The sequence below is a fragment of the Vigna angularis genome, chromosome 5 (genome assembly GCF_016808095.1).
Source record: "Vigna angularis cultivar LongXiaoDou No.4 chromosome 5, ASM1680809v1, whole genome shotgun sequence".
NCBI classification, from domain to species: domain Eukaryota; kingdom Viridiplantae; phylum Streptophyta; class Magnoliopsida; order Fabales; family Fabaceae; genus Vigna; species Vigna angularis.
In genome coordinates this window covers 30,808,729-30,821,836 of record NC_068974.1, presented here as the reverse complement: position 1 = coordinate 30,821,836, position 13,108 = coordinate 30,808,729, and the positions used below count along the sequence as shown (strand labels likewise).

General features: G+C 33.5%; 1 protein-coding gene across 1 annotated transcript; it reads right to left on the bottom strand.

Moving 5' to 3' along the window:
- Positions 1-419: 419 nt before the first annotated feature.
- LOC108340608 (outer envelope protein 61) lies at positions 420-7,483 on the bottom strand. Its single transcript, XM_017578101.2, has 11 exons — positions 6,932-7,483; positions 6,176-6,406; positions 5,670-5,726; positions 5,404-5,532; positions 3,276-3,353; positions 3,117-3,187; positions 2,778-2,827; positions 2,476-2,659; positions 1,680-2,253; positions 1,221-1,364; positions 420-951 (listed from the first exon to the last, which is right to left on the bottom strand). The coding sequence occupies exons 1-11, from the start codon at positions 7,025-7,027 to the stop codon at positions 805-807; spliced, it is 1,761 nt and encodes a 586-aa protein (XP_017433590.1). The 5' UTR covers positions 7,028-7,483; the 3' UTR covers positions 420-804.
- Between the last annotated feature and the right edge of the window lie 5,625 nt (positions 7,484-13,108).

Here is a 13,108-nt window from a genome sequence, read left to right as displayed (position 1 = left end):
ATTTGTCCCTTTTTCGTTTCTATCATGATTGAAGTTATCTAATTTCATGTACTAGCCAATGGAATTAAAATATAATATAGATGCTATTGTGCATGGTAGGTCCTAATATTATCGCATGATATGATATCTTTCGAGAAAATCATGATAATTTTCTTGAAGACTTCTCAACACATTGATTTTGAAACTGCTCCATCAACAGAAATTTTGGCTATTATTCTTTATCTCGAAAGTGCGTATAACCATGAATAAGAATCAGTGTTTGATAAGAAAACGTGAGAACATAGCAGCCACACATGACCAGAAGACTCAACAGTAAAAATGAGTGAAATCGCAACTCACAAGTCCACGTTTGACTCGGGCATGGGACAACATAATGACTAGATAACGCATAACAAATTTCAGACAGGGATAAAACTATATCCTCTAATTAGTAGTTCCATAGAATTGAGTGAGCAAAACATCAAAAAAGGTAATTGTGTACATTTTACAAATAATCTTACCAAATCAAACGCTAAATTAGGATTAGGATACCAAAATGATAAAAGGTTACTAATTTATTGAATGGTGGGGTTCCTCCCAGTGCTAAATGGCAAACAACTCAAAAGCTAATATATTACAAAAAAAGTCAGTCACATTCTCAATTTGGACACATCTGATGAGATGCCAATTTGGCACTGCTTTCGAGGTAACCAATAGTCTGTCCCATCCTTTCTCCATTGTCTCTTGGCTTATATTCAATCATGCCATCACACAAGAAGATTATGGTTGAATGCCTAGGGAATCTCATAATGTTTTACCCTTACTCTAGCCACCAATGAAGCCTAACCGGTGAAGAATGATAGCCAAAATGAGCATGCATATTGCAAAGATCATTCCAGGCTTCCCTAGCAGCCAGTTCTTTGTCTTTCTTGCAGATTCAACTCCTCTTTGAATCCTGTCTGCCCAAAGCATCTACAAAGACAAAGTGAAAAGGTTCATCTTAGTACTAAAACAAGTCTACAACCAACCAACCTAAGCTTGTCTAACCCTATAATGTGTTTTTTCAATTAACCAAGGATCTCACTTTCACTTGCATTTTATCTTACCTTTCCTATAATTGCCACAAGTCTAATTTACCATCCTCATCTTAGGTACAAAATTTTATTTATGAATGCAGACTAAATTTTATTGATGAATGCCAGGCTAAATGAATATAGTGTAGAGTTTGGGCTTGAAGGTACCATTTTATCCAAGCTCTCTGGTGACATGGATGAGACGGCTTTCTGAGCTTTTGCTGCCTCTTCTGGTGAAAGCTTAACACCAAATTGTTCACCCATATTTGCCATCATTTCTGGGCTCATATTTTTAATCATGGATGTGAACATCTGCAAAACAACATTAAGCTTTTGTAAGAGAATATATACATAATACTGAAAAGACAAGAAGGTTGCTAGATAGAGAATCTACAGTGCTTGCCAAAAGAAAACACAAAAATGAGCATGCGAAAAGTCAATCTCAGACAAGGGAGCCGGCGACTAAAAAGTAACACAGATTCATAATTAAACAAAATACCCAATCAGAAATTACTCACAGTAACGTGAGTAATAAAGAGGGAAACTTGATTCCATTTAAATTCCAGACAGGTATGTGAAAGAAAGCTAGTAATCATTTTATATACTGAACCCGTAATAGAAACAAACCTGCCGCATGGCTGGATCTTTCATCTGGTTTCTCATCTGGTTTCTCATCTGTTCTTGTAGATCAGGGCTGGAGGAAGGAAAGTTTGACTGAGAAGCGTTTCTCATATTTGAAAACACATTATTAGAAGAACTTGATTCCCCAAAATGACTAGTTTCACTAGTACTTGATGATGAGATGTTCGACTTATAAACATTTCTTTGGATCTCATCTACTGCTGCTGCTGATGGAATAGATTCTTTCCCTTTCAGTGATGATGCCATTTCAAACATCTTCTTGAGGTCATCAGCTGGCATTTTACTTATCATATCACTTGCTGCTTTAAACATGTCAGGTGTCACATTGGGAGGCATTGATCCTGGGTTAAAAGAATCAGGGGGACCTCCTCTTAAAAATTGGTTGTCCCCTTGAAATGAAGAAGCCATGTCAAGCATTTTTTGCAGTTCATCAGGTGACATCTTACTAATTACATCAGAGGTGGTTTTGATCATATCTGGGGACACATCTTTGAATTGTCCAGCATTCAAAGAAGCCAGCGTGGCAGGATTTGTGTTTTGAATGAAGTTTTGGAATGACCTATAGAAAACACAACATGCTTAGATCCTGTTTGGATAAATTTCTCCGTTAACAAAAATTAGTTTGTGTAAAGTTAAAACTCATATCCAATACATCATTGTCAATATAAAAACTTCCAAAATTAGCTTAAAGAGAAGTTCATTGCCTTTTTTTCTCCTATAAATGCTTAGAGGAAGTTTTTCTAAACAGATCATTTACAGCTTTTATAAAAATGCTAACTACCTGACAGCTTCAGGATCCTTTCTCAATGCATCTAAACTGTCTGCATCTGATTTTGAATTTCCATTGTTAGCATTACTTGTACTCTTAGAGGTGTCACCAGATTTTTTTTGAACCGCTGTTTGTTCCAAAGAGCTTTTAGGAGGTACATCCTCGACTTCTTCAGTTATTTCTTCGATTACTACTCCTACAAGCATGATGTAAACAAGGTTAACTTAACTATGACATTTATTAGAACCATATAGCTGATGGGGTTAAGGCAAGGTGAAAGGTAAACTAGAAAAATAAATTGGGGGCACACATACCACTAGTCAATTGCTCACCACCTCCCATCGTCAATTTTTCCTTGGTATCCCTGAAATAAGCACTTTATATCAGCTTACTTCTAACATTAATTCTTTTATTACACATGATTCAATTGAAAACATAATAGTAAACATATAACAGATATACTTAATTCAGTATACAATCCGATATTTAAATGGACTTATAGTTAGAAATTGAAGAAAAATTACTCATAAATCATAATTAAAGATTCATTAATTACATCAGTAGATGTGTCATGCATATATTTAATAAGTAGATCAACAATTACTTCTGTTTATAAGATAGGTGCAAGTATGTGGAAGGAAGTAGCATCACACCGTAAAAGCTCTGCAACTGTATCATCATCAGGGGACACTTCACGCGCCTTGCTCAGATCAGAAACAGCATCCTAAGAAAACAGAAATCGTACTAAATATAACTGAAATAAAATGTCAATCTTGATGTAAAAATGTTAGTGGAGTCACAACAAAGCTCACATTTAGTCGACCTAGTTCCTTATATGCTTGACCTCTTCGATAAAGAGCCTTAAGGTTCGTTGCGTCATATGCCAAAACCTACCATAGTTAAAGCACATTAATGCAATTCTAGGATGAAACAGCCAATTTCCAAATAGCCAATTAAAATCACGACTGTATTTGCATTGTTACAGAAGCAAAAATAGAATTGAGAAATTATTTTTTTCTTTCCTATCTTCTAAGCTGAAGAATATCCACACAATACCCACTACTTAAACATTGAAGTTGGTTATTACAGTTTACGATTAACAGCATATTTCAATGGCAAAAGAAAGACTTGAGATTGAAACACTAAAATAATTCTAGAGGGCTTAATTGATCCCTGTCATAATCTTCTATTTATAAAAATAAATGGATACAAGAATACATGATAAATATGGTAACTCTAGACATAATATAATCATGATAAAACTCCCCCTCAAGCTGGAGCATACAAATTGGAATAAATAAACTCACTCCAACAAAATGCACATACGCTTTAGACCATCGAGAGAGAATGTCTATAAACTAAATTGAACTCACAAACCAGTGTAACCAAAGAAACTCCTCACAAACTTAGGGAGAATAATATTAGACAGCCACGAAACTTCAACTAGCACCATGAACCTTCAAGTAGGATGACTTTGACAAAATTGATTTCCATCAAAAGTGGATGTCGAGCGGTAGACAGCGACAAAGACTGGATTTCTATCAGGTATGGATGGGGCTTGCAGTAGCTAAAAGTGACAAACTACAAGGACTAAATTGTCATCATTGACTGATGGGGCCTGTAGTGGCTGAAACAAACTGCAGTGACAAAACTTCCATCACTGATTGATGGGGTCTGCAGTGGCTGAAACATACTACAGGGACTAAACTGCCATCATTGACTGATGGGGCAGTGGTTGAAAGTGACAAACTACAGGGACTAAATTGCCATCATTGATTGATGGGGCCTGTAATGGCCGAAACATACTCCACTCACGGCGAACGACGGAAACGATGACACGTCGATGAAAAATTGTGAAGGTGAAAGATCATAATGGTCTCCATAATTGTGAAGGTGGAAGATCATAATGGCAGTGGCACGGTGTGATTCCGATACCGGGAAGGTAACGTGTGATAAACACGCACCGGAAGCTTATCGGAGAGAAGTCGTGCGTGACAACACGTGTGAATGAGAATGGGGCAACGACTAGGGATGGATCGTGCTCCTCAAGGCTCACAAAACCCCTAACTTCTCTAGAGAAAATGTGACAACAGCGAAGGCAGATGTCGGACAGATGTGGCGCACATGGCGACGCCTAGATGAGAACTAGCCATCTTGCTCAAGGAGACGATCTAGATCCACTAGTTGTCGGCCTAAACTATGGCGCCAAATGGCAACGGAAGACAGTAGACGGTGGTCGGCAGCGAACAACGACGGATAGTGGTCGGCAGGGGACAACGACTGACAGTGGTCGGCAGCGGACAACAACAGACGGTAGGAAACAATGGACAGTGGCGGACAGTGACAGATAGTGGGAAACGGCAGACAGAGGCGGACGGCGTCGAGAACAGAGGTTGATGGTGACAAACTTTCTCCTCACGGTGGAAAACAGTGCTAAGTGGACAACGACAAATGGCACCAAACAACAACAAACGGTGCCAGACAACTGCAAACAGCGTTGTACATTGACAAATAGTGCTAGATAGTTGCAGACAAAGGTTTGGAGACTAGACAGAAATCAGAACAGGACTGTTCATTGAGGTATTTCAAAAAAGATGAAATTTATGACCACCGGCGACAACAAATATAGTGTAAGAAGAGACTCACAAAACCTACTCTGATACCAACTTGAGATTGAAACAATAAAATAATTCTAGAGGGCTTAATTAATCCTCTCATAATCTTCTATTAATAAAACTAAATTGATACAAGAATACATGATAAATAAGGTAACTCTAGATATAATATAATCATGATAAATAGGTAACTCTAAACACAATATAATCATGATAAATAGGATAACTCTAGACACAATATAATTATGATAAATAGGATAACTCTAGACACAATATAATCATGATAATTAGGATAAATATTCTAACCGAAAGGAATTACAAATACCTCAGAACCTTCTTTTATGCACTCATTATACTGCCTTGTCTTCAAGTAACAGGACATCAAGTTGAGAGAACATGCCAAAAGAAGCTTTCTACTTTGGAAAGATGGAATCTCTTTGATGTTTTCTTTAGCCTATAATATTAAAAATTAAATTAGCGTATAAGAATACAAAAATGATAATTTAGTCGTATGTTTCAATTCTCAAAACAGGGAGTCATAGAAAAAAAAAGTGTGAGAGACGATAAAGTGGCCATAGAAAGTTTACATACAAGCGTATACTTCTTCAAAGCTTCACTGAACTTTCTTTGACTATGAAGTTCATTGCCCTGCAAGTTTTAATTTTAGTTCAAGGCACACTATAGATATTTACAGAAACTGAAAATTTGTAATATGTTATGAGGGTAATAATAGTGTCACATTTGTGTCTTATAAGTATTATACAATGATGGCATGTATATTTTCCGATTAGAACATTCTATATCTTTCTCAATGTATCAATAGTTCTTGAAAAGCATTTTCCTCACTGTATCATAATTTGTTTTTCAGCAAATTATTTTAATTTAACAGGCTGTCACATTGTCATAGTATGCATCCAAATGTGCCTGTTAACTACTCTTTCGTACCCCAGCCTATCTTCCCTTTTGCCTACAACATCTATTCATCTCATTCTCTCATGCATGACAAATCAATATATAAGATAAAAAAAAAATTCCAGAGGTTTACAGTTCATGTTTTACAAAGACACTATCAGTTAAAGTTCTCACTAACAGCTCACCTGCTTCTTCAACATCTCAGCTGCACTCAACTGATATTTGATCTGGGCATCAACCCGGGATCGCATCGCTGCCACTTCATCAGGAGACGCATTGGCCATCTTCTCACCAATCTCAGCCATTTCTTCTGGACGAGTATGCTTTAGCTGCTCAGCAGCAAGTTTAAAGTCTTCAGAACTCATGTTCTTCATGCTCTCCGAGGCCATCCTCATCAGCTCTGGATTAGACATCATCTGCAATTCCAAGTAACATTGCACAACAACACAATTAATCTTGATCATATATACAAACCCCGGCATCAAAACACAGGACATGTTCCCTCACATGAAAAAAAAAACTTATCCTAAATACTAACATTCCATACCCTAATATTCAAATTTAAATTCCACAAAAACACAGACATTATAAAAAAGGTAGCCAAACCATAATTATAAAAAGCTTTAGATTTAGAGCTTCTTCAACAAAACCCACATAATTTTGCCCATTTTGTATCCTCCGAGAAGGGCATCATAGAGGGATGAGTTCATAACGAATTACAGTTAATTCTGAAAAGGATTTAAAAAAAATAAAAAATCCCCTGGCACCAATTGTGGCCGCATCAATAAACTATTTTAGGAAATCAACGATCGCAAGGAAACTACAAATGGCACAGCAATTTAAAAACCTGATTCTGACATTGCACCTCAGAGCCCAAAACATAATGCAACAAACCCACAAATACAATTGCAGAGAAAAGTAGAGAAGGATAAAAGGCATACCTGTTGTTGGATCCGAGCCAACTCAGCAGGTGACATGCGACTCATCTGCTCCTGAGCGATTCTAATCAAATCGGGATCCATCATGCCGTTGAACATTCTCGATACCCAACTCAAATCTGAGCAACCCCAGAACTTCAAGAACGAAGCTTGAGACAAATCTTGATGAAGGGGGAAAGGGGTGCGAGGCTTTTGCTCTTTGGAATGGAACAAACCTTCCAAAGGTTAATGAACGTTTTACTAGTTATGTTCGTTTTGGGAAACTTTAAGAGAAGGTGTTGTGTTGGGTAGAATTGAGGAACGATGAATTGGAAAGAAAAAAGGGTTCGATATGGAGGTGCCGCCTACCAAATCTGAAAAGAGGAAAAACAAAATAAAATAGGAATGAAACAGGAAAGAGAGAACCAACCGATCAGACAAGACTCGAATATGCGTAAAGATGGTCGATTGATATTACTCTCTTGTCCTTTCCACGTTTTTGTGATCTTAAACTTCTTCCACTCACGGCTACCATTTTTGGCTTTCTTAATTATAAAACACAATTGCAGTTTTGTTCTTGTGCTGTAATTGGAACGTGATGACTACTTATTTACCACCAGATAAGATAGATTATTATATCTTATTTTGAATAATTTTTTCATGTATTTATGAGATATAACTACTTCATCCTAATACTATTATTGTGTTGATCCATTGTAACTTTTGTTTGCTTAAAGAAATTTTATATTTATGTGATATTTGTTGTTATTGTACCTTTAAATTTTCTGTATTTAAAAATATTTTTAAATTGTGGTAAGAAATTCTATTATCTCTAAATATATCTATTTTAATATTATGTATACAGTATTTCAAGTTTATAATCTATATGTTGAAAATAGTAAGTATACAGAAGTTTTTTGAGTAATTGATTGAGGTAAATATTTGTTAACAAACATAAGTATCATTAACAAGATGGATAAATATGTGACCGTGTATAATGTTTCAAGCATTTCACATGTTGCATGAAGCTTTAACAAAAAGTTTCATAATGTTGAGATAAAATAAATAAGTTATCAATATTGACACAATATTTATTTTATTTTATTTTATATATGTACTTGGATGTTCTAACAAATATATAAAAAATGCTATTTAACAAATACATTCAATAATATTAGTTTAAAGTGGTTAATATTATCAAAGATATTTGATGGTAAATTATAATATATTAACAGAAATATATGATCAAATACTAATAATTTAATTATATGATATATTGATATTATAAATATTATTTTATATCATATAACAATATGGTATTAAATATATTGTTGCTATTATAATGTTAATTTATTATATATGTCATAAATTTTTATTATCTTTTATTTATAATCTAAATATGTGACATTTTTCTAGGGAGGTCAATAATAATTTATTATTACTTCTTTACTATTGATATGGGACTCTTTTAATTTCTATTTGGATTGAAGAATGAATACGAGAGGGTTGATATGAGGGGAAAGAAATGGGATTGTATCAGATTTGATAAGTTGGTCTTATCAAATGAATAGTACTTTATAAGTAAAGTCAAGTTAATAGTTAACAAACTAGATTTATAAATACTTGATGTTAGCGTTTATTAAGTCGTTAAACATTTTGTTTCAATTGTATGGAGGTTATGAAGCAGTTATTAATTTTTGGTTTCATTAACTTATGCAGTAGTAACAAACTCATTCATTTGAACCCTATGATGGCCAGACTCTATAAAAGAGATGAGATACTCTCAGTTTTTATCACTAAGGCTCGAATAAACACAACATCGAATCTTGAGTGAGTGAAGCTATAGAAAATAAAATTGTGTTCGAATTTTAAGCTACAATGGCACGAGTATACATTTTGTTCACTTTTTTGTTTTCGCTGTGTTGATCTAGAGGTGTTATTAAAATTTTATGTAACATGTTTAGGTCAATTTGTACACATTTTATTTAACATTTTGTATCAGAGCCTCTGTATGTTTATTCATTTGCCTTGCATAATTTTTCTTGGTTTAGATCTTTAAAATTTCATGGGCTTTGTTGTTTTGAATCACTTAATCTAAACGAATACTACCAAATGAATGTAAAACATAATAGTCATGTAATGTTAAACGAAACTTTTAACATTAAAAAGCAAAAAAAAAAAACAAGTCGGATCGTCACTTGGGTTTGTAGGTCGAAACATGGTCAAGATGACCCATCTAGAGGTTGAAGAGGATGAACAATGTTCACTTTTAACATTCTCTTTGGCATCTCAAGATTCTTTATCCTTTTGGCAAAGCTTTTTCGTTTTTTCCTCATTTATTTAATAATAAAGAAAGAAGGATTATGTTAAAGTGGACTTTGTTTCTTATGTTTTTGGTTTTTGGGTCAATACAATGACCAACTCTCTTGCATCTTTTGATTTATGAATATATATTCATATGCGACTACTATTTGCAGTACAACTTTTATTAGTTGAGATTGAATGCTTATTTAATGAAATTATATGTTTAAATTTTTGTTTTCTTAAACATATAATTAAATGTTTATGATATATGTTTAAATGTTTTGGGTTAATAATATGCATATACTATTATTTTATTTGTATGTATAATTTTTGTTGTTATACGCTGCAAAATTAAAATATACATTATTATCATTTTCTTTGCATATTAAGAATTTTGTGTAAATATTCACGTATTACTAATGTTTTAGTAGTAATATAACTTTAATAAATTAAAGAGTAGCTATAACATCTTTAATCAATTAAAATTATATATAAAGTTTTGTTACATGAGAAACATTAATTGTAACTAATCCTATGTAATAGGATAAGATCTATCCACATGAATTTTGTCATATTTATATAATTAATTAGGATAAAATATTAAGTTATATTTCTAATTTACTCACATGAATTAAGAAAATAACATAATTTTATAGTTTTATCATTAAAATAATAAATCTAATTGATTAAGACTTTAATCCACATACAAGTTTTATGTCACTAGATTAATGAATTAAAAGCATGCTTGTATTGGTGAAACGTGACATTTAATTTTGTCTCAATATTATGATGATAAACATGTATTTTTTTTTTCAACCCATGAATATTTCTGATATTAAATGTGATATTTCCGAGTTAAAAAGTGATAATTATAAAATTTGGAAGGAGATAATTCTTTTTCATTTGGGATACATGAAATTAATTATCCTATTAGGAAGAAAGAACCACTTGCTATTACTAAGACCAATACTCCAGGTTGAACTTTATGAAAAATGGGAGAGGTTTAATACCTTTTTGTGACTTTCGTAAAGACCAACATTTATGCTGGTATATAGGGTTTTATTGATCAGTATAACAAAGTCAAGGATTTATTAAAGATTATTGATGAAAAATTTACAACATCTGATAAATCCCTTGTCAACATCCTTATAATGCAATTTTCATCCATGAAGCTCCTTGGGATTAGAGGAGTGTGTGATCATATCATGCACACAAGGGATATAGTGGCTCAACTGAAAGCCTTAGAGGTCATCATATGGGATTCTTCCATAGTACATTATATTTTGTGCACCTTGCCTCAATAATATACTCCCTTTAAGATCTCTTATAATACACATAAGGATAATGGTCTATTAATGAATTGTTGACCATGTGTGTTCAAGAAAAGGAAAGGTTACTGTTGGAAGGAGGGGGAAATGTGAACTTGACTACTTCCAAAAAGAATAATAAGAGTTGGGATAATCACAAAGGGAAGATTCATGCTAAGCCAGACATAAAGAAGGAGTCGAAGTGTTTCTTTTATAAAAAGAAAAGACACGTGAAAAAAGACTACTTAAAATTTAAGAATTTGCTTGATAAGAAAGGTACTCCATTTGTTTTCCTCTGTTATGAATCAAATATGGTCAGTGTTAATCATAACACATGGTGGACTGATTATGGTTCTACAATCCATGTTTCTAATACTTTGCATGGTATGGAAAACCTAAGGAGGCCAGTGGGAAGTGAGCAATACATCTACTTAGCGAGTAAGATGAGTTCACATGTGGGCCATTAGGACGTGCAACTTAGTTTTAAGTAGTGGTTTTGTTTTGCGTTTGGAAAAGACATTTTATATTCCCGGTTTTTCTAAACATTGGATTTTTGTTTCAAGACTTATACTTTTGGATTTTCTTTTAATTTTTCAAATTTCGGTTTTACCTTAATGAATAAATCTAAAGTTGTTGGTTTTGGTGTGATGGTCTTTATTCCATTATTTTGCAAAACAATATCACTTATAATTCTATACACGTTACTGTCAGGTTAAAACAATGTGTTGTAAATGAGGAATCCTCTATGTTGTGGCATTGAAGATCAGGACATATCTCCATTGAGAGAATTAAGAAGTTAGTAAATGAAGGAGTACTTACTACTTTGGATTTTATTGATTTTGAGACTTGCGTGGATTGCATAAAGGGTAAGCAAACTAACAAGTCTAAAACTAGTGCCAAGAGGAGTTCGAACCTATTGGAAATTATTCATACAAATATATGTTATCCAGAGATGAAAGCAAGTAGTTCGAGGTGCGGTAGAGGACAACTCGAACTATCCTGTTTTGGTGAATAGGTTCTGTATGGTAAGGTACAGGAGGACGACACATGAGTTGTAATTAATCAGTATTGATACGTTTTGGGTGTTCATCACATTGATTGCATTGATTTGATATATGTTGGATATTGTTTGTACTCTCTAGTTGAATGTTTTTATTTGATAGCTCATCCTTACTTTTTGTTATGTATTGCATTAATCGTATAACTCGCGTTGTTATACAAGAGCAGATGTTATTAGAAATGCTTCAGTTAAGAAATAGAGCAGTGAAATGCTCAGGAGAGTTTGAGAGTTCTTAGTGTTTTACGTTTAAAGATTTCTTTTTAATTATAATAAATTATAGAAGTTTTGTATAATTAAACTACAACTAAAACATTTTTGTTTAAAATATATTTGAGTTATACTTTTAATAATTTAATTATCATGACAATTTAATTATGCACGTTAAGATTATACACAGATAGAAAATTTATCTCATTTTTTCAGGTTTGTCAAACAATATTATTTTGTTGTTCCTTTTAAGTTACTAAATTCTTTGGGAGATTGTTATTTGATGTTATATTAAAACCTAATTAATAATATATCCGTCATTGACATTGAGAGATTTTTCTTAAATTGCAACGTGAAATTATTAGAGGTAACAGAATAAATAATATGTAAAATATTATTTATTAATTTAATTTTTTTAACTTATTTATCTTTATTTCCTTTATAAATCTTCTACTTACTCATCATTTTATTACCATTATATTATTTTCTATTCTTTTAGCTTAAAACCTTAAATAGTTTTTCAAAATCCGACTTTTGTTTTAAGAAATTATATCTTAGGTTTAATAGCACTAATGGTCCCTAATTTCGATAGGTTTGTTCGAAATGGTCATAATTTTTTTTTCTGTTTAATGTTGTCCTAAAGAATGTAATTTATGTTCAATTTAGTCCTTTTTGCATACGACATTTAAATTGTTAACGGTGCACTGTCCAACTGTGCAATAAGTGAATGCCATGTCATTTAACTGCTGAGCCTTGACTGAAACATGATGCAACCAATGAGGGACTGCCACATGGCAACCCCTTCCCCACCCAAAAAATTAGGGTTTCTGAATGCAAGGGGGAAAGGCTTCCTTACGCATGCGCCGCCAAAGGAAAACTGAAGCTTGTGATGGTCCAACTGACCATAGTGGGTGTTAGTCCCAAAACTTGTTAGCTGTTGCTAGGACTCGGGTTCAATCCCCAAATCCCCGGCAACGGCGCCAAAAACTTGTTGACCCAAAAACTTGTTGGGCTCGATTTTGGCAAGTGTACCGAATCGTTCAAGTAATAAACCGGTAAGACCGAGTATCGTTTTCCCAAGAGACTCGTAATACTAGAGAATTGTGCGATTAACAACTCATATAGACTCAAGAGCATAACATCAATTTACAGAACAAGTGCAGAAACATAAATTGACAAGTAATTACAAGTTATAAGTTAGAAAGGAGTTGATTTTGCTACTAAAATGATGCTTAAAATATGGTAAAATTTAGCATTATCAGTGGGTCTGTTGGAGTTTTGCAGAAACGAGAGCAAACTCCTTTCTCGCGGCGCGGTGAGGGT

What these genes read in the sequence shown, in the direction of transcription:
- LOC108340608 (XM_017578101.2), bottom strand. Translation starts at nt 7,027, where the DNA reads ATGTTCAACGGCATGATGGATCCCGATTTGATTAGAATCGCTCAGGAG. An exon ending in CTTTGAAGAAGTATACGCTT is followed by an intron (nt 5,533 to 5,669) that starts GTATGTAAACTT and finishes TTAATATTATAG; the next exon opens with GCTAAAGAAAACATCAAAGA. An exon ending in ACAGTTGCAGAGCTTTTACG is followed by an intron (nt 2,828 to 3,116) that starts GTGTGATGCTAC and finishes TGCTTATTTCAG; the next exon opens with GGATACCAAGGAAAAATTGA.